The sequence below is a fragment of the Ailuropoda melanoleuca genome, chromosome 3 (genome assembly GCF_002007445.2).
Source record: "Ailuropoda melanoleuca isolate Jingjing chromosome 3, ASM200744v2, whole genome shotgun sequence".
Lineage (NCBI taxonomy): Eukaryota > Metazoa > Chordata > Mammalia > Carnivora > Ursidae > Ailuropoda > Ailuropoda melanoleuca.
The window spans coordinates 28587408-28604944 of NC_048220.1; the positions used below are offsets into that span (position 1 = coordinate 28587408).

The following is a 17537-nucleotide window of genomic DNA, read 5'->3' on the forward strand; positions in this document are numbered from 1 at the left end:
TTTCCGTCTATTTTGGGGGAAAGTGGCAGACAATAATTGGTCATGCCTAGCAAAGCCATTCATGATGAATGGAAGAAGAAGAGAGTAGGGTACACAGGGAGCAAGGCAGTCAAGAACACCACAAGCGACTAGTATGGCACAGGAAGGGCTTCTCTCTCCTACCCAGGGCCCACTATTAAGATGTTTTTATTGAAATGCATATGTTATGGGTAATAGGTGACTTTCCTGTTACCCAGGTGGCTGACACCTCTTCCCCCAGAGATGGGTGGGTCAGGCCAAGGATCCCAAAGAGGCAGACAGTCTCCCAAATGGTAAGAGGGAGCCAGGTGAGAGAAGGCCTCCCTGCCAAGGTATAGGAAATGGTGTGAGGTGAGTTGGGATCCCACAGGATTATGGAGCCTCTTGGACGCCTGGTGCCATCTGGTTCTCCTCAACTGTGGCTGTAGATTTCTCTTCGTCAGCCTCTTCCTCTGAAGACAGATTCCTCTTTTCTGCAATTAATCTTTTAACTCCCACCATCCACTGACTGACCTCAGTCACATGGTCGACCATGAGTGAACGGTGGATGTCATCTGCTGCATCCCACTGGTGACTTGAAAGCTCTGAGGAAAGAGAGGAGGTAAATAAGCAGCTTGGGGCGAAAGACCTAGCTCCCACTCCTCTCTTTGCAACCAGTCAGAATCTCAGCATCTCTTCCAGCTCAGCCATCCAGGACAAGTTGAGGGAGCTAGGCTATACCAAAAGACCTACCCATACCTCGCACCAGCAGAGCCATCCTCTTCCTCACAGGCACTGACAGCTTCCCTCCGGCCCACTGTTCCCGCAGCAGAGCCAGGCGTCGGCTGATGTCATCACATACTTGCTTCTGAGAGACAGAAGCCCCCTCCAAGTCAGTGCTGCTAGCCCAGCAAGGGCAGGGGAAAGGCAACACCAAATAGATAGTGGACCTGGTTTCTCTGGCCCAGAAAAATAATCTTAAGAGTTCTGGTTAGAGGCCCCACTGAGAATCTGATAAAACTTAGGGATCTCCTCCCAAGAAAAATGTATATATGGCTAGAATTTTACAATTTCCAGAGTTTCTCAGAGCCTCAGAAACTCATTCTGGAGTGCTGCTTTACAAGTAAGAAAACAAAGGACCGCCGTCCTTTTATGCCCCCACTGGTGTGCCAGGGCTTATTACCTTTGTGTGGCCACGGCAATCCTCCAGTGCCTCTTCCAAAGGTTTGAGCACATCTTCCAGCAGAGTTTCAGATTCGATGACTGGGAAATTTATTGGCTCCACACCAGAGGCAGGACAACTCCCCACAGGTGGGGGTCTGGAACCCTTACTTAAAGGAGGTGGAGGCCCCACAGGGGGGATCCCAGGGGAAGTCTGTGAGGTGGGGACTGAAAAGGTAAAGGGAGATCAAGCAAACATGGCTAAGACAGGCAAAAAGCTCGATTCTAACTTCATCCCTTCTAGGGGGCTACTCTCTGGGACAAATTCGTTCACTCAAAAGTGTGTATTTCTGAAGTTTCTACCAAGTGCCAGACAATGTGCAAGGCACCAGAGACAGTAGTAAACCAGATGGATTAGGTTCCTGACCTCAGAACAGAAATTCTAGGGAAAGGAAACACAAACACACATAGAGATACACACACACACACACACTAAAATTACCAAATTATGTTGCATGCTACAAAGAAAACATGATGTTATAAGAGGAATAGTAGGGGCGCTTGGGTGGCTCAGTCAGTTAAGCCTCGGACTCTTGATTTCGACTTAGGTCATGATCTCACGATTGTGAGACGGAGCCCCAAGTCAGGCTCCGCGCTCAGTCTGGAGTTGGCTTGCTTGAGTCTCTATTCCTCTCCCTCTGTCCCCACCACCCCCACATCCCCCACCCCACGCACGCCCACTCTCTCAAAATAAATAAATAAAATCTTTTAAAAGGAGAGGTATAGTACAGGGAACCACCTAGACTGAGTGTTCAAGGAAGGCCTTCTGAGGTGACTTCTAAGTTTATCCTTGGTCACCCACTATGTGGCACGTGGCAGGTTACCCTTAACCCCTGAGCTTGGGTTCCTTTTCTGTAAAATGGGGATTATCATGGTAGTAGCACTTACTTCACAGGGTTGTAGTGATGATTAAGAAAGACGATAGGTGCAACTGCTAGATTACTGTGTAGCAAAAAGTGTTCACAAAATTAACAGCTAGTGGATGAGACAGACGCAGCCACAAAAAATCATGTACTAGGCAGAGGCAAGGGCAGTGCCTAAAAGCCAGGGTAAGTCCCAACTTGTTCAGGTTACACCAACCAGCCCTGCATGGCTAAAAAATTAACACTGAAGAAAGCAGTATTAGCAGTCTCTGGGGAAGCAAGCAGGGGTCCAGACCGTATAGGGCTCTGGAAGAGTTTGTTCTTGAGCCTAATGGTCATGGGAAGCCATCATGGGCAGGTTTATAAAAGCAGGGGGTGATGTGACTAGATTTGTTTTTTTAAGACATTCACTCTGTATGGTCTGTGAAAAATAGATGAGAATAGGTCAAGAATGGAGGCATGGACAATAACTGGGAAGTTAAAGGGGTAGTCCAGGAAAGAGACTCCTGGCATGGACTAGAGAGAGAGCAGATGAGGGGAAATGGAGTGGTCTGACATTTATTTAGGAGAAGGGAGCAACAGGACTTTGTGGATGGGGAGTGAGGGAGAAAGGAATCAAGGATGACTCTTGGTTTTTGCCTGTAGTAATGGGATAGTGGAAAACACTATGGAAAAAGAGAAGAACAGAAAAGTCAATTGACTTCTAGGCATTGACATTCATATGGATGATTAATTCGTCTCATAGTTTGGCCTCTCAGTTTCTTGAGCTCCTCACCTCCAATGATGATTTTTCCCACCCTTCCTCAGCCTCTCACTCCTGTCTGCCTTGTTCTCAACAACACTGCACCATCTCCAAAACCTGACCAACCCCCCTATCCTTCCAGCCCAATCAACCAGATTTCATGCATTAAAATCATTCCTTTGTAGACACTCTTACTCACTTTATCCCCTCCCACTGTCCCACTTTCCTGGTAAACTCAACTTGCCTGCACTTGTCAGAAGGAAAAACAGAACCATGCTGTTGAGTTACACTTTAAATTCATGGGTACAGGTATTAAAAGGTACCCAACACGGCCTGGAATTCCTATCCTTTGCCTCGTTTTTCAATTCTTCTGAACTCTTTTCACATTTTCTCTCTGAATTTTACTATCTTCTCCCCCTACTTTTCCTTTCCCTGCATCCTACATCCGACAGTGTCACTACCCAGGAACTCTCTCATCTCCTCACCACCAGTTCTACTAATCGGCCTGTACCTGTGGCCACTTTCCTTCCTCTGAGAAATGAAAGTTTCCTGCTCCTATCCGAGGCCATCTTTCCAGCTATACTAATGCCAGCCTCTTGTCTTCTCTAGGTTTCTCTCCTGCAGTTACCCTGTTTTCCTGCCCCACCAGTTCTCCCACTAGAGAATCATCCAGTCAGCATACAAACATGCTCTAGTGTTTACCATCTTAAAAACAAAAATCCTCCTTTACCTCACATTCCATCCTTAGACACAGCCTCATTTTTCTGTCTCACAGCAGAATTTCTTGATGAGCTGTATAGTCTACAGTTAGTCTCTCTACTTCTTTTCACATTCTCTCCTCAGCCCATCCAGCTGGGTTTCTACTCTCATCACTCCAAACTGCTTCTGTGGTAACCAGTGTCTAATTTAGCTCGGCAAATCCAGTGGGCCCTTCTCTCTATCTGTCCATCCATCATGGTTGAGTCCAAATTTTACTCTGAGTAAATTTTACTTTTCTTCTTGCTTCTTTAGCTATTTCTCAGGCCCCTTTGTAATTCCTTTTCTACGCAACCTTGAAATGCTAGAGAGCCTCAGGGCTCCATCTTGGATCCTCTTTAGGCCTCTATCCACACATTCTTCTTAAGTAACCTTATTCAAGTCCACAACATCAAACACCATCCACACAACCATGACTCATTTCTGTAATTCTGGCCTAGACCTCTCCCCACAGTAGCCGCCCAAATTTAACATGTCCAAGACAAAGCTTGCTTTTCCCCTCCCCCCAAACCTTTATTGCCCCCCATTCCCTGGTTTCCCATATCTGTGAAAAACACCAGCCAGTTCCTCAAGCAAAAAATTTGTTACATTCTTCTTTCTCTCACCTATATATATATTCCTACCGGCTTCCTCAGTAACATATGCCATATCCATCCAATTCCTGCTACCTCTATACTCCCACTCTTGTCCAAATCATCGTTAAATCTTGCCCATGTTACTGGAATAGCCTCTTAATTTGCCTTTCCCCATTTTTGCTAAAATCTGTTTTCCATACAGCAGGCACAGTGATCTTTTTAAAGATGTACATCAGTCAGTGTTTCTCAATCTGGAGAGATTCTGCCCCTGGGGGCAAATGTCTGGAGGTGCTTTTGGCTGTCACAACTGGGTGAATGCTACTGGCATCTAGTGGGTAGAAACCAGGAATGCTACAAACATCCTACAAAGTACAGGACAGTCCCTCACAACAAAGAATTATCTGGCCCAAAATGTCAGTCATGCCAAGGTTAAGAGACCCTGGGTTGTGGGACACCTGGGTGGCTCGGTCAGTTAAGCACTCGTATCTTGATTTCGGTTCAGGTCATGATCTCAGGGTCATGAGATTGAGCCCGTCAGGCTCTGTGCTGGGCATGGAGCCTGCTTCGGATTCTCTCTCTCCCACTGCCCCTCCCCCATTCACTCCCTCTTTAAAAAAAATAAATAACAATAATAATTAATAATTTAAAAACCCTGGTTTGTGTCATTCCTCTGCAGTGCTCAGTGTGGACAACACAGGGGTGCTGAAAGAACTAAATCTGAGCCTGTTTGGGGCATACCTCCAACTGTTCGCACAGGACAAGCTCAAAAGTAAAAGCATCCTTTAAACTTTTTGACAGCTTCCAATTTTACCCATTTTAAAATACAAACTCCTTATCCTGGTTTACCAAAGCCACTCTGATCTGGCCCCTGCCTACTTCTCAGATTTTAATTTCTCTACCTAACCCACTGCGCCCTAGCCATTAGGTATTCCTTCAGTCTCTGAATTTGCCAAACTCGTTCTCAGGGTCTTTGCTCTGTTTTCAGCGTGTGGAATGCTCTTCCACCTGATCTTTGCTTGGCTAGATTTTAACCATTCAGCTTAAATGTCAGCCCTCAGCCACCTTAGTTACAAAGTCACTCTTGCATTACCCTGTTTTCTCTGCAGAGCCCTTACCACTACTTAATTTGTCTAGGCTACACTCTAGCTTTGGAGATAGACATGAAAACACAAACCTTTTTTTGTCTTGTTCACTGCTGTCTAGTTTGCTCTCAAGCAGTGCCTGGCTCAGACATGCTCAGTAGATAACACTGATTGGATGAATGAATGAATGAATGAATGAACGCAGTAAGTCTGGATGCTTATCATACAACCTAGTGAAGATGTAGCACAAGACGAATGTATCACTATGGTATTCAGGTTGGAAAAAAACGTGAAAACAATTTGAGAATAAAAACTATATAAAAAACCGTAGGTCTGGAAGAGCTCACCTACAGTGAAAGCAAAGAGATTCTATTGAAAATCACCATTTACTACTGACCTAGACAGGAGAAGAGGAGCCCGGAAAGGGGCCTCCCCTGTGCCCCTTTGTGGAGTTCAACCTCTCAGACCTCAGAGCAGCAAAAAGGGCCCTCGGGCCAAGTTTATCCCCGGCACCGCCCTCTTGGCGGGTCTCCGCGCACCGGGCCCCCACGCACCTCTGGGGGAGCCATCCTGGGGAGCGGCGACCCTCTTGGTGAGCGGCGTGCGCTTGGGTCCACCAGCCAGGGTCTGCAGCCCGTACGAGAACTGCGGCGGGTCGTTCCAGCCACGCTCCTTGTTGCCTGCGGAAGCGAGGGGACATGTGAAGCGAGCCCCGGAGAGACCAAGGCTCCACCCCCCCGTACAGGAGCCGCCCTCAGCATGGGTAGGGGGACGACCCAGCGCCCCCAGGCCGCCGGCCGCGCTCACCCGGCTTCACGTACAGCTCCGCCATCTCCACTTCCGCAAGGCCAGCAACACATCGCGTCACTTCCGGGGCGGCCGTCCACCCGAGCGGGGTGGGACAGCCCCCGGGCCGGCTGGTTGCCAGGAGCCCTCTACGTTGAGCGGCTGTTCAGAAATGCCGGGGAGCCGCTGTGGGAACGCTGCCCCAGCTCCCCGAGGAACTCGAAATCTCCAGCTAATAAGGCATCAAGGCCCTGATCAGAAGGCACTGAAGGGGGCTGTTTTCCAAGAGGCGGCGCTCTAGGAGCCCTAATCCCCTGTAGGTTCAAACTCTGTCACAGTTGCTCTCAGGAGTAAGTTTTAACCACCAGACCTCCTGCCCCACAAAAGTCTCTGCGTGATCTAGCCAGGTGGAATTCTAGAACCTCACCTCTGTCTACTGCCCTGCACATTTATACTCTCTGGAATCAGTAACTAGTACTCATTTTCCTTCAGTACGTAGGTTAAGTGTCTCACTGGAGCCTCCACAACCCTGAGATTTCCTAGTTGTACTATCTTCTACCTTATTTAATGCTTGTTCATCTCCCCTTCTGAAGGAGGAACCCAGATTTTATATCCCCACCGTCTAGCACACAGGCCTTAGAAAATACGTTTGTTGAAAGATTGAAATTAGATTTCCGCCACACCCATGTCCTCATGTGACTACAGGCAGCCACCAACACCAAGCAGAGACACAGACACTCACCTCACACGGGTGTTAACCCCCAACCCTGTCCCAGGCCCAATATACTCACACCCAGTGAGGTCACTGAGGGATTTTTATTTGTACTGATTTTGCTATAAAGTGTTGCTGAGGTAGAGCCAACTGTCCAGGGCTGGACAGGGGCAAGGAACACAGGGACCGAGGGGAAGGACAGCCAGGGGCCTGGGTTATGGTGCAGGGCCTCTCAGTCATCCCTATAAACATTAATAAACTGGGCAATAAACAGAGGGTAGGCAAGAGCCAGAGGGGCAGGCAGAGAAGTCTTCAAGGAGTGAGAGGCTACAGACCCCTGGAGAATGAAGGGGTATAGAGTTGGGCATGGATCCAGAGCCTCCTTACCCAGTCCTCCTGGATTAATTTAGGGCATATGGAGCAGAGAGGGTTTCAGGCGGAAGGCATCAAGAAAAGAGAAGACACCCCGCTTTCGAGGGGCTGCCCCTGCACCCCCAACCCCTCCTTTGAGCAGGGGGAGCGGCAGGGGACCTCCTGGGGAGTCCACGGAGCTGGTCCGCTTGAGCCGCAGGCGGGCACGGGCCTGGGCACCCCAGGCCTTGCCTCGAGCTGCAGAGGCCACAAGACACTTCTGGTACTGAACCTACGGAAAAGGGGAATGTGAGGATCCAGCTCCTTTCTGCCCCTGGACTCCCTGAAAGCTTCTGCAGAACAGGCAACTGGCCATGGCTTCAGTCTGGTATGAAGGAGGCTGGTAGCTGGCCCTATCTGGAGCCCCTACAGCACTCCCAGGGAGCTCAATAACAGAAACAGAAAATTTGACGTTTACTGAGCTGAGCATTTAAGGAGAGCTGGACACCGTGCTAAGTGCTTCACGTAATCAAACTTAATCCAAAGTTATTCATCAGGTGTTATTACCGTTTTGCAAATGAGGAAATTTTGGTTCAGAGAGAATATACATGACTTGCCCAAGGTCACCTATGCAAAAAATGATAGAACTGGAATTCAAACTTACCCATAAGGTACCTTAAGTGGTCTTCCTGATCCACAAACTTAAATTCACTGCTCAAAACCTTTCAGTGGCTCAAAGTGACTTGCGACAAAATAAACTCATGACCACAATCTCTAAATTCTTCCATGACCTGGCGTTTTTTTTCTGCCCCATCTCACTTCATCCGCCCCTCCAGATACACTAGATTCTTTTAGGTGCCGTAATCCACTAATATTGCTCTCATCTTCGCAGCTGGGCATCCTTGTATTTGGCACACCTTCTGTCCCATTCCCCTTCACCTAACTTCTTCCTCGGACCTTCAACTCTCAGCTTTCTATCACCTCTTTCAGGTAGCCTTCTGGAATGGGCTGTCTTCTCCATCATCCTGTGGTGTACAACTCCCTTCTGGTCTCTGATCCAACCTGAGTGTTTGGGTGTTCTGTGAGGGCAAAGTCTGTGCCTTCGGTATCAATGAATTCCCAGGATCAAGTATGGTGCCTGGTACCCTGTAGGCACTCATGTTTGTTATGGAAAGAGTAAGCTGAATTCATAGAGTGCAAGCATCCCACATTCCAATGCCCACAGGTGCCAGGAAATATCCTAAATGAGACAAACAGGAGAGATAGTGCCCACCCTACAGCGAACAGCCCCTACACAATTCAGCTGAATGTTGAAATTTATGTGTGTTTACCCAGTATCGAGGTTCTGATATTTTAAGAGAAACAGGAATAGTAATTAATACGTAAAATGTCCTGGCTCTAAATGTTAGCAATTAACTTAAACTTATTAAAAACAACAAGAGGGCCAAACAAGAGTAGTTTACTATAGTCAGCCCTGGGATTACTGGTTGGGGATTTCTGGAGCGTGCCGATCCTGAGCCCCAGTCACCAGCACACAGCAGCTGCAGGGCCACCCCCACCCACCCATTCCCACCCGTAACTCACCATACAAGCAGCCTGCACAGCTTCAGAGAGTCCCCCTGCATGGGGCTGGCACCAGAAGGCTGCACACTGAAAGCTCTGACGGCCCAGGTCAGCAATGAGGCCAAAGGTGTGAGGGTCACGGCCAACACCAATAAAGGTCACAAGGCGCACAGGGCACTGCCATAGTGGTTCCTCCTCTGCACCAGCTTCTGCCTGCCCACACCAGGCCTGGTCACCAGAGGACCGGGCACTGGCTGGACCCTGTGAGCTCTTTCAATAGCAAGCAATGAGCCCCTCAGCATCCATCCCACCCCTCCACATCCCCCAACTTCACCTTCTTCTGGTACCTGAATGGGATGTGCAGTCATCAGAGAGTCAGACACACTGAGCATGGCAGGGACCCAGGTATCCTGGTCCCCTCGGTTGGTGAGGGTACAAATGGCCTCATTCAGCACGTCCATGCCTGGGGGGACATGCCCACCATAGTGTCTCCCAGATGTAAAGAAAGAAGGGATCTTCAGGGAGTGTCTAGGCCCCTCTCACTGACCTGGGATTCAGAGACATGGCAATAAAAGGGCTGGGGCTGGGCTTAGAATCCTGAGTTGGGAAGGATGGCACATTCTAGGCCAGACAGGGCCATGGGAGCACTCTGAAAAATGGTGGCAGATCCTACCATACCCACCTTCCCTGACCTCATGTAGCCCACCTCCTCAGACAGCTCAGTCCTCACCCATGGCTTTGTTGACTGGCAAGGTCCCCATGTACAGCGCCTCGTACTTCTGAGCAGCTTGACTCACTGCATCCAGTAGCTCCACTGAAATGTACACACAGCAAGTTGGCCTGGGCGCTCTCTCAATGACCCCCTTACCCACCCTTCTGAGAACTGGAGCTAGCAGAAAGAAGGCCACAGGTGCTTCTCCAATTCAGAGTTTGGGATCCCTGGAACCAGCACACATCAGAAGTCCCACATCTCCAGGGAAGTACTAAACAACCCACACTTTCACTAAAGTAACCTCTTACTGCAATGCAGGACCTCCCTCCCCATACCTTGCTGTGGCAGGTCCTCAGGGGAGATGGGGTCTAGGGAGGAGCAAGGGGAATCACCATTGACACCTACACGCTCTGACAAGATCTGAAACACAATGCAACCAGCATGAGATAAAGGGAGAGGGGAACTGAGGTAAGGAGCCAATACTTCCCGAACCCAACCACCTTGGGAGCTTCAGACCAGCTCCACACCCACATTCCCTGCCCCACTCTTGGCCCTTACCTGGGCACAGAGCCCCTGCAGGGCACTGGCGATGGCCTTGGCAGGGACATCACAGCGAAACACATGGCACTTGAGCATACAGCTGTCTTTGTCACCCGCCACAAAAGCGAAGTCCCTGGCAGGGTCAGAGATGGGGCTGGGACAGGGGCAGGGATGGGCAGAGATTGGGGTAGGGTAGAGGCTGGGTAGGAACAGGGACCTGTACTGCTTGCAGGACAATGGAAAGTCAGGCAAAGGACGTGGCGGCGATAGAACAGGGAGATCAGCGCTGGGGCTCAAGGCACTGGGGCTGTCGCTCACCTGTCACTGTTCCGGAAGCATGTGGGAGCACAGGAGAGAATCAGCCCAGCCTCTCAGGCTCTCCCCCATCCGTCCCTGCTGAGCTGGGCCCACCCTCCCAACCAGAGCTGGACCAGGCAGGGGAGGTAGAGCTTGGGTCCATGTCAGAGGATCTGTGTCCGGGGGTTCAAGTACAGAGGATCAGCATCAGTGGGGATCACAGCCTGCAGGGGGGAGGGAGGAGCAATGCTCACTTGTGGGGAGGTAGGGGTCCTCACCGGCCCTTGGAGCTGCCCACACCCCACACACGGATGTGCACCAGAGGCTGGCAGTGGATCAGACTGTGGTCCAGAGGATTCACCAGGCTCATGGCATCCTTCTTTAGGATCATCAGCATGTTCTGACCCTGCCAAGGAAAGGTCAGTCCAGAGCTCAGATGAAGGTGGTTGCCACAGAGAACAGGCAATTCAGCAACAACTGTCTCTGCTGGGCCCTGGGCCGAATCCCTTGAAGGCCCAGCCAGCTCACCTCGCCCCAGGCACCCTCTGGGGGCTGGCTGCGGCTACGGCTGCGCATCTGAGCCAGTTGCTGGATGCAGTTATTGACTGCAATACTGCTCTTCCCTGGTACCAGATCCTCTTCGGGTACCTCTACCCAACCCAGGGAGCGGACTGCAAAGCACTGACGGGTTAGGGGAAAGGACAGGAGGGCCCTGAGTGAGTGGAGGCGGACATGGAAGTGGAACAGGAGGCAAAATAAGATGGGACGTGTCACAGTTTCCACACACATAAACCTTCCAGTACCCACTCCCTTCACCCTTCATAATCTCTTCTCAGCCCAATCCCACCCCTGACCTTTCCCTTGGAACAATCCACCACCGCCACCACCATTCCTTGGGCCCTCAGGCCCAAGACACTACCTTAGCCCCTGGTTCCATGCTCTGGATGTAGGATTCCTCACCATACCAGGACAGAGAGTTCCTGGAAGAGTGGAGAGCTCATAAGGTGACCACACTTCCTACAGAAGGGACAGTGGGGAAACCCTGACTGCCTGACGTCATGAGATGTAGGATAAGACCCAGAACATAGTGCCCCAAATATAAAACCAGAGTGGGAGAGGGCCCAGGACATATTATATAAATGTAACTGAGAGTGTGGTTTAAAATTTGAACAAAAAAATTCAGGACATGGGACATAGAATAAAAGTTGCAAATATGGAACAGGATCCAAAACATGGACCAGAACCCCAAATTGAGAAAAGACTCTAGAACACAGGACAGGAACCCCCACGGAAAGAGCTCAGTACAGTGGCCAAGATCTAGAACATGATTTATCAGTACCCAGAATAGGGAAGAACACGTAGCAAAACACAGATCATGGAACAAAGGACAAACTTCAAAATACCAAGACTAAAAAATGGGACAGAGCCAAAACCTGGGCTTGAAAGCAGAATGTAAGTCCAGCTGCATCACTGAATGCCACAGAACCCCAAGTCTTTCATTAGGTCTGGCCTATCCCTGTTACCTGCGGTCCAGTGAGCTCTCCAGACTAGAGAAGGATCTCCCCTTGGGGGGCCGAAGTCCCCAAATCCCTTCCGTCCTCTGTAAAGAGGGAACTAGGTCAGTGTGACAACAGGCCTAGATCCACACACGGACTCAGACCCCCTTCTCCCACTCCACCTACCGTGCCTGGGTCCTCTGCATCTCCTGTCTCCCAGGTTGGGCGCTGCCACTGGGTGCTGCCACTGGGCACATGCCAATAGTAAGTACCTGCAGCATCGCGTATCTTTCTCCAGCCAGGGGGCAGTCCTGGCTCCCCCTCAAGACTCTGGTCCCCCCACAAGTCATCTACCGGAACATGGGATGGGGAGAGGAATCACGGGATTGGAGAGGGAAGGCATATTAGTGAGTTCAGAATAACCCTGTCAGAACCCTCCCTCCAGGGGCGCCTGGGTGGCTCAGTCGGTTGAGCCGCTGCCTTCTACTCAGGTCATGATCTCAGGGTCCTGGGATCAGCCCCACATGGGGCTGTCTGCTCAGCAGGGAGCCTGCCCGTCCCTTTCCTCCCCGCTTGTGCTCTCTCTCGCTCTCTCTCAAATTAATAAATTAAAATTGAAAAAACAAAAAACAAAAAAACGCTCCCTCCATCCCAAAGGGAACAATCCTTAGGATGGAGGTCCAGAAGGTAGGTCCTTTACAGCGCAAAGATCCAGGGTTCATTTGTCCCCTGGTCCTCACCCTAAGACATACCCCGTCAACTCTTTCACCCTCAGCTCCCCATCCTCCCATTGAGCCCCTCCGTGCACACCATCGCAGTTGACCAGAATGATGGCCAGCATGTAATCCTTGCCCAGCATAGCCCCGACCGCGTCCCCGCCGGCCTTCGCCGGCCCGCAATCTCAGCCCAGCTCGACCTCCGGATCTGCTGTGCCCACAAGCCCAGCCTCTCTGCGCTGGCCGGGCCAACAGGCGCCGCACAAATACGAGATGGGGTACGAGCCAGATCCCAGGGGCGGGAAAGGACGAGCCCGAGCAGCGCCGCCCGCCGAGGGGTGGCGCGTGTAAACAGGCCTCTGGATCCCCAAGTGGGTGCGCGTTTCCGTGCGTGGCTCCGGGAAAGGCGCACCGACGCCAACGGCCCCACTGACATCACGCCGCAACTGTGAGTTCATCAAAGGGCGGACGACCAGCCAGACGAACGTGCACAGCGCGCACATGCGCACGAGTGAGCTCTTCGCTTCCAGGTCGTGTGCGCGCGCGGACACGCAGCTTGTGCCGCGCCGGAGGCGTCACGTGGGAGTACCTGAGAGACGGAGACTACCCGGGCTCCGCCGCCCGAAGAGCACCTTCACCCTTTCCAAAAATGCCCCGGAAGTGCCTCCGCCCTCAGTAAAGATGGCCGTATCACTTAGCATGAGGGGGGTGGGGCTGCGCCTGCGCAACAAGTTCGGCGGGGAAGATGGCGGATGACAAGGTGAGTGGATGTGGGGGTTTTCCGCAGTGTGGGATGGTCTTCACACCGTCCTTGGGAGAGACGACACTGGAGTCTCTCTTGCGTAGGGGTGCCGTTTATGGGGTTTTTCCTCTTGTTGGGTTTATACTCCTGTCGACTGCCTCAACATTGGGGAGTGGAGTAGCGGAGCACTACATGAGGCAAGCAGAGCCGGGCATCTCCCAGGTGTTCTCTCCCGGGACCCTCACGATCCTTAGTTACTGGCACACACTCAAACACACTCACCCTGACACACTCCTCACTCTTTCATTCCCTAGCCCCGCGAAATTTCTCTCCCAGGAAGACGACGTTTCCAAGCCACACGGATACGCACATTCTCATTCAGACTCTATCGCGCTTACGCTGAATTTCATACTTTGAGGTGATCAGAGCCACTCAGTTCATTTATCCATACTCCTGCAGACAGCCACCCCACCCCCACCCCAGCTAGCGCATCCAGTTACACATTCAGTGTGAGAAGCCCAGGCAGAAATCAGATTTATCCCAGAGCGTCCAGGGAACTGCCTCAGGCCATTATTCACCATTGGTGTGAAGCTCAGCACCATCCGCACATTTTCTAAGTACTTACCAGTCTTTGTGTTAGGCTTGGGGACCCAATAGGCCGACCGGTTGCCACTTTCAGGTAGCTTATAGTCAAGTCAGTCAGCCCGATAAATTTAATTGAAGGTGCTAGCTGTTCCTCTTGCCTCTTGCCTCTCTGCACACTGCTTGCTATACAAAATTCTGTAAGGGTTGTCACAGATGAAGATCCCATCTGTCACTCCCTCCGTGGCTCCCGTGTGAATTCACTTTTGAATGTCTTTTCTTTGTTACCACCATCTTCTCAGGAAGTTTTTGTAAGAAGAGATTTCTCATGCTCGCACCCCCACCCACCCAGCCTCTGATAGACCTGAGCGGAGAATGGGGCTGCGTTAACCTGCTGGAGGCGGCTTCTTTCTTGTTCTAGGATTCTCTGCCCAAACTTAAGGACCTGGCATTTCTCAAGAACCAGCTGGAACGCCTGCAGCAGCGTGTGGAAGACGAAGTCAGCAGTGGTGTGAGCCAGGTAAAGTCGCACATGCCTACCACCCTCCCCCACCACCACCGTTGGGCTGCATGGTCCTATATGCTTTTGAATGGGTAATAGAGATTTATTCAGCAAATGGTTATTGAGGGCTGTTTCACTGTGACCCCAAGGAAAGTTTCCCTAAGAAAATGACACTTGAACTGGCATCTTAAATAGAAGTTAACTAGGTAAAGAGGAGAGGATAGAACATTTCAGGCAAATGGAACAACATATGCAAAGCTTTCATGGTTGGAAGTAGCATGATGAACTTGGGGAGTGAAAATAGTTTAGTTTCGCTGCACTAATGGGAAGCATGATAGGAAGTGAGGCTGGAGAAGCAGGCAGGGGTCAGATTCCTCAGAGACATCTCTGTACCTTTGTGGTAGGGTTCTGTGGTTGGAGTCTTCTAACCACAGCGTTCTGAGATTGTGTGATCAGGACTTCTAGGTTCTTTTTCTGCCTCCAGAACCTTGAGAAAATCTTTGAAGAGAATACTGCAGAGTAAGGAGGAGCAGGTGGTGGGATGCTCTAGGGCCAGCTTGAGTAGATCCTGGGTAGAGAAGGGAGACCCTGGCTGAGTTTCTTCCTTCATTTTGCTCCACAGGATGGCTCGCTCATGTCCTCCCCATTCCTCAAGGGCTTCTTAGCCGGCTACGTGGTGGCCAAACTGAGGGCATCAGCAGTGTTGGGCTTTGCTGTGGGTACCTGCACTGGCATCTACGCAGCTCAGGCATATGCCGTGCCCAATGTGGAGAAGACATTGAGGGACTATCTTCGGTCATTGCGAAAGGGGCCTGACTAGCTCTGGATCTCATGGGGGAGGAAGGATGAGCACCTCGGGCCTGCAGGTAGAGGCCTTTCAACCACAAACACCATATTTGGCTTCCCCACCTCTCACCCTTTTGCTGTCTCCAACTTGCCCACAGCCTTCATCCTTGCTTTCCTTCCTGCAGAGGGTAAACAGTGGCTTATCAGCCAGCAGTTTGGACGCCCCTCCTTAACCCCATGGGACTGGCCCCAAGACTGTAGCTTCTAGGGCCACACCAGCCCCTTCCTCTTCTAGCCCTGACTGTGGAGTTTGCAGCTGACTCTGATTCTAAGTATTCTCTCTAGCGATGTACCACGGCTCCTCCCTCCTGCGAGCTGGCTCCATACTGATTTTCCCCAAACTTGTTACAATTCCCGCTACTCCCTTGCTGGCTACACAGGCCACCCAGGGTCTGGTTTGGGCATGAGTGTAGAGGATGGGGGTTCGCCAGGCCTGGGCCGACCCAGGAAGGCCCGCTGGACCCTGATGCTACTCCTATCCACTGCCATGTACGGTGCCCATGCCCCGTTGCTGGCACTGTGCCATGTGAACGGCAGAGTGCCCTTCCGGCCCTCCTCGGCTGTGCTTCTGACTGAGCTGACCAAGCTACTGTTGTGCGCCTTCTCTCTCTTGGTGGGCTGGCAGGCGTGGCCCCAGGGGGCCCCACCATGGCGCCAGGCTGCCCCCTTTGCACTATCAGCCCTACTCTACGGAGCTAACAACAACCTGGTGATCTATCTACAACGTTACATGGACCCCAGCACCTACCAGGTGCTGAGCAATCTCAAGATTGGAAGCACGGCCCTGTTCTACTGCCTCTGTCTCCGGCACCGCCTCTCTGCACGCCAGGGCTTAGCACTACTGCTGCTGATGGCAGCAGGGGCCTGCTATGCAGCTGGTGGCCTCCAGGACCCCGGGAACACCCTTCCTGGACCCCCTTCAGCAGCTGCTGCTGGCCCCATGCCCCTGCATATCACTCCACTGGGACTGCTGCTTCTCATCTTGTACTGTCTCATCTCAGGCCTGTCGTCCGTGTACACAGAACTGCTTATGAAGCGACAGCGGCTGCCCCTAGCACTTCAGAACCTCTTCCTCTACACTTTTGGTGTGCTCCTGAATCTAGGTCTGCATGCAGGTGGTGGCCCTGGCCCAGGCCTCCTGGAGGGTTTCTCCGGATGGGCAGCGCTTGTGGTGCTGAGCCAGGCACTAAATGGACTGCTCATGTCAGCTGTCATGAAGCATGGCAGCAGCATCACACGCCTCTTTGTTGTGTCCTGCTCACTGGTGGTCAATGCCGTGCTCTCGGCAGCCCTGCTGCGGCTGCAGCTCACAGCTGCCTTCTTCCTGGCCACGCTGCTCATTGGTCTGGCTGTGCGCCTGTACTATGGCAGCCGCTAGCCCCTGACCACCTCCACCCAGACTCCTGACCCTGTTGATTGGGCACCACCATCAGAGCCACCTCCCAGGCCTCCCGACCCTTCCTCAGCAGCCAGCCCTGTAACAAGTGCCTTGTGACAAAAGCTGGGGAGGTGAGAGCAGCCAGGTTAGTCTCTGGAGATGCGTAAATGAAAGGTTACCCCAGGAGACTTGAAGACTGGGTTTGATTAAAGAAACTTCCCAGAAGTTCATCCACACTAAGGAATTGGGGGAGCATCAGTACCTAGGCCTTAGAAAAGACCCTACCCCGATGGAGGAGGCTCCTTGCCTCATCCTGCATGAATGCAGTTGTTTCAATCAGGGTATGGGCAGCAGTTGGCTTTCCTTGCCTCCTGTGGTCGCCCCAGCAGACCCATTACCCCCAGGCCTGGTGTGGGCTACTCCAGCCCCGCTTTGGTACATGACTCCCCCATTAAAGACATTCACCCTTCACTGTAATGCAGGAAAGCCCAATTGCCACAGCTTTTATACCAATCACCCGGGCCCCTCTTCCAAGCTCCCCTAGATCCAGCAGCACCTGGAGACAATGCCCCATGCTCCTTCCACAGCACTGCTCTCCACACCCATCCAGCCTTTGTTCTGGAAACCCCAGAGAGGGCTGGAGCTTGACTCATCTCAGGGAATGTTGCCCCTGGGCCCTGGCTTAAGGCTACACTCCTGACCTCTCTGCTCACCCCAAGGGCCCTCTCAAAGCCCACTGCCCCTCTCTGCAGCTCCTAGGAGGTACCATTCTTCTCACTCTGGGTCCTGCCACTGCCTAGCAGTGCCCCAGCTCTCAACAGTTTAGGGAAGCTCTACACAGAGTGACCTGGAACCAGGCACAGGGAAATGTGGTGTAGCTCAATCAGTGTCTCTAACTATGTAAGCAATAAAGTCTTAATAAAGTGTTCTGGGGGTGCAGGTGGTTCCTACAATTGGCTACGATAGTCCTGCGTCTTCTTTGTTGTGTAGCTTCACTCAAACATAATTTTGTTCTCCTAGTGCCCTGAATGTCTTAATGCTCGAGTAACTTACAGACTGGGAGAAAAGATTCTTTTCC

At 51.7% G+C, this 17537-nt stretch overlaps 4 protein-coding genes across 15 annotated transcripts; 2 read left to right on the top strand and 2 right to left on the bottom strand.

Moving 5' to 3' along the window:
- Positions 1–132: 132 nt before the first annotated feature.
- SRA1 (steroid receptor RNA activator 1) lies at positions 133–6178 on the bottom strand. Its single transcript, XM_011220172.3, has 5 exons — positions 6044–6178; positions 5791–5916; positions 1181–1386; positions 757–865; positions 133–602 (listed from the first exon to the last, which is right to left on the bottom strand). The coding sequence occupies exons 1-5, from the start codon at positions 6066–6068 to the stop codon at positions 391–393; spliced, it is 678 nt and encodes a 225-aa protein (XP_011218474.3). The 5' UTR covers positions 6069–6178; the 3' UTR covers positions 133–390.
- APBB3 (amyloid beta precursor protein binding family B member 3) lies at positions 6120–12989 on the bottom strand. Of its 12 annotated transcripts, none has more exons than XM_019795712.2 (13): positions 12504–12987; positions 11880–12043; positions 11721–11797; positions 11117–11177; positions 10726–10909; positions 10476–10603; positions 10219–10224; positions 9919–10054; positions 9696–9780; positions 9379–9462; positions 8996–9111; positions 8670–8918; positions 6120–6254 (listed from the first exon to the last, which is right to left on the bottom strand). In XM_019795712.2, exons 1-13 carry the CDS (start codon positions 12843–12845, stop codon positions 6189–6191), a joined length of 1698 nt encoding a protein of 565 aa, XP_019651271.1. In that variant the 5' UTR covers positions 12846–12987; the 3' UTR covers positions 6120–6188. The 12 variants fall into 12 exon arrangements, with proteins under 12 accessions (XP_019651271.1, XP_019651256.1, XP_019651244.1 ...); XM_019795697.2 differs by lacking the exon at positions 6120–6254 and adding an exon at positions 6820–7377 and having other exon boundaries at positions 8670–8861; positions 12504–12988; XM_019795685.2 differs by lacking the exon at positions 6120–6254 and adding an exon at positions 6820–7377 and having other exon boundaries at positions 9919–10033; positions 12504–12986.
- Positions 12990–13018: 29 nt separating this feature from the next.
- Positions 13019–15087, top strand: LOC117801477 (SLC35A4 upstream open reading frame protein). Its single transcript, XM_034656127.1, has 3 exons — positions 13019–13169; positions 14155–14253; positions 14858–15087. The coding sequence occupies exons 1-3, from the start codon at positions 13155–13157 to the stop codon at positions 15053–15055; spliced, it is 312 nt and encodes a 103-aa protein (XP_034512018.1). The 5' UTR covers positions 13019–13154; the 3' UTR covers positions 15056–15087.
- Positions 15088–15447: 360 nt separating this feature from the next.
- On the top strand, positions 15448–17405 carry SLC35A4 (solute carrier family 35 member A4). Its single transcript, XM_002912563.4, has one exon. It carries the CDS (start codon positions 15485–15487, stop codon positions 16457–16459), a length of 975 nt encoding a protein of 324 aa, XP_002912609.1. The 5' UTR covers positions 15448–15484; the 3' UTR covers positions 16460–17405.
- Positions 17406–17537: the final 132 nt, after the last annotated feature.

Excerpts from the sequence above, each read along its gene's own strand:
- SRA1 (XM_011220172.3), bottom strand. The coding sequence starts at position 6,068 with ATGGCGGAGCTGTACGTGAAGCCGG. Across the intron at positions 5,917-6,043 it reads GGAGCTGTACGTGAAGCCGG|GCAACAAGGAGCGTGGCTGG; the intron begins GTGAGCGCGGCC and ends TCGCTTCCGCAG. Across the intron at positions 866-1,180 it reads ATTGCCGTGGCCACACAAAG|AAGCAAGTATGTGATGACAT; the intron begins GTAATAAGCCCT and ends TCTGTCTCTCAG.
- APBB3 (XM_019795681.2), bottom strand. The coding sequence starts at position 12,845 with ATGTCAGTGGGGCCGTTGGCGTCGGTGCGCCTTTCCCGGAGCCACGCA. Across the intron at positions 11,798-11,879 it reads ATGCAGAGGACCCAGGCACG|AGGACGGAAGGGATTTGGGG; the intron begins GTAGGTGGAGTG and ends CCCTCTTTACAG. Across the intron at positions 9,112-9,378 it reads GCCAGTCAACAAAGCCATGG|GCATGGACGTGCTGAATGAG; the intron begins GTGAGGACTGAG and ends ATGTCCCCCCAG.
- LOC117801477 (XM_034656127.1), top strand. Across the intron at positions 14,254-14,857 it reads TCAGCAGTGGTGTGAGCCAG|GATGGCTCGCTCATGTCCTC; the intron begins GTAAAGTCGCAC and ends TTTGCTCCACAG.
- SLC35A4 (XM_002912563.4), top strand. The coding sequence starts at position 15,485 with ATGAGTGTAGAGGATGGGGGTTCGCCAGGCCTGGGCCGACCCAGGAAG.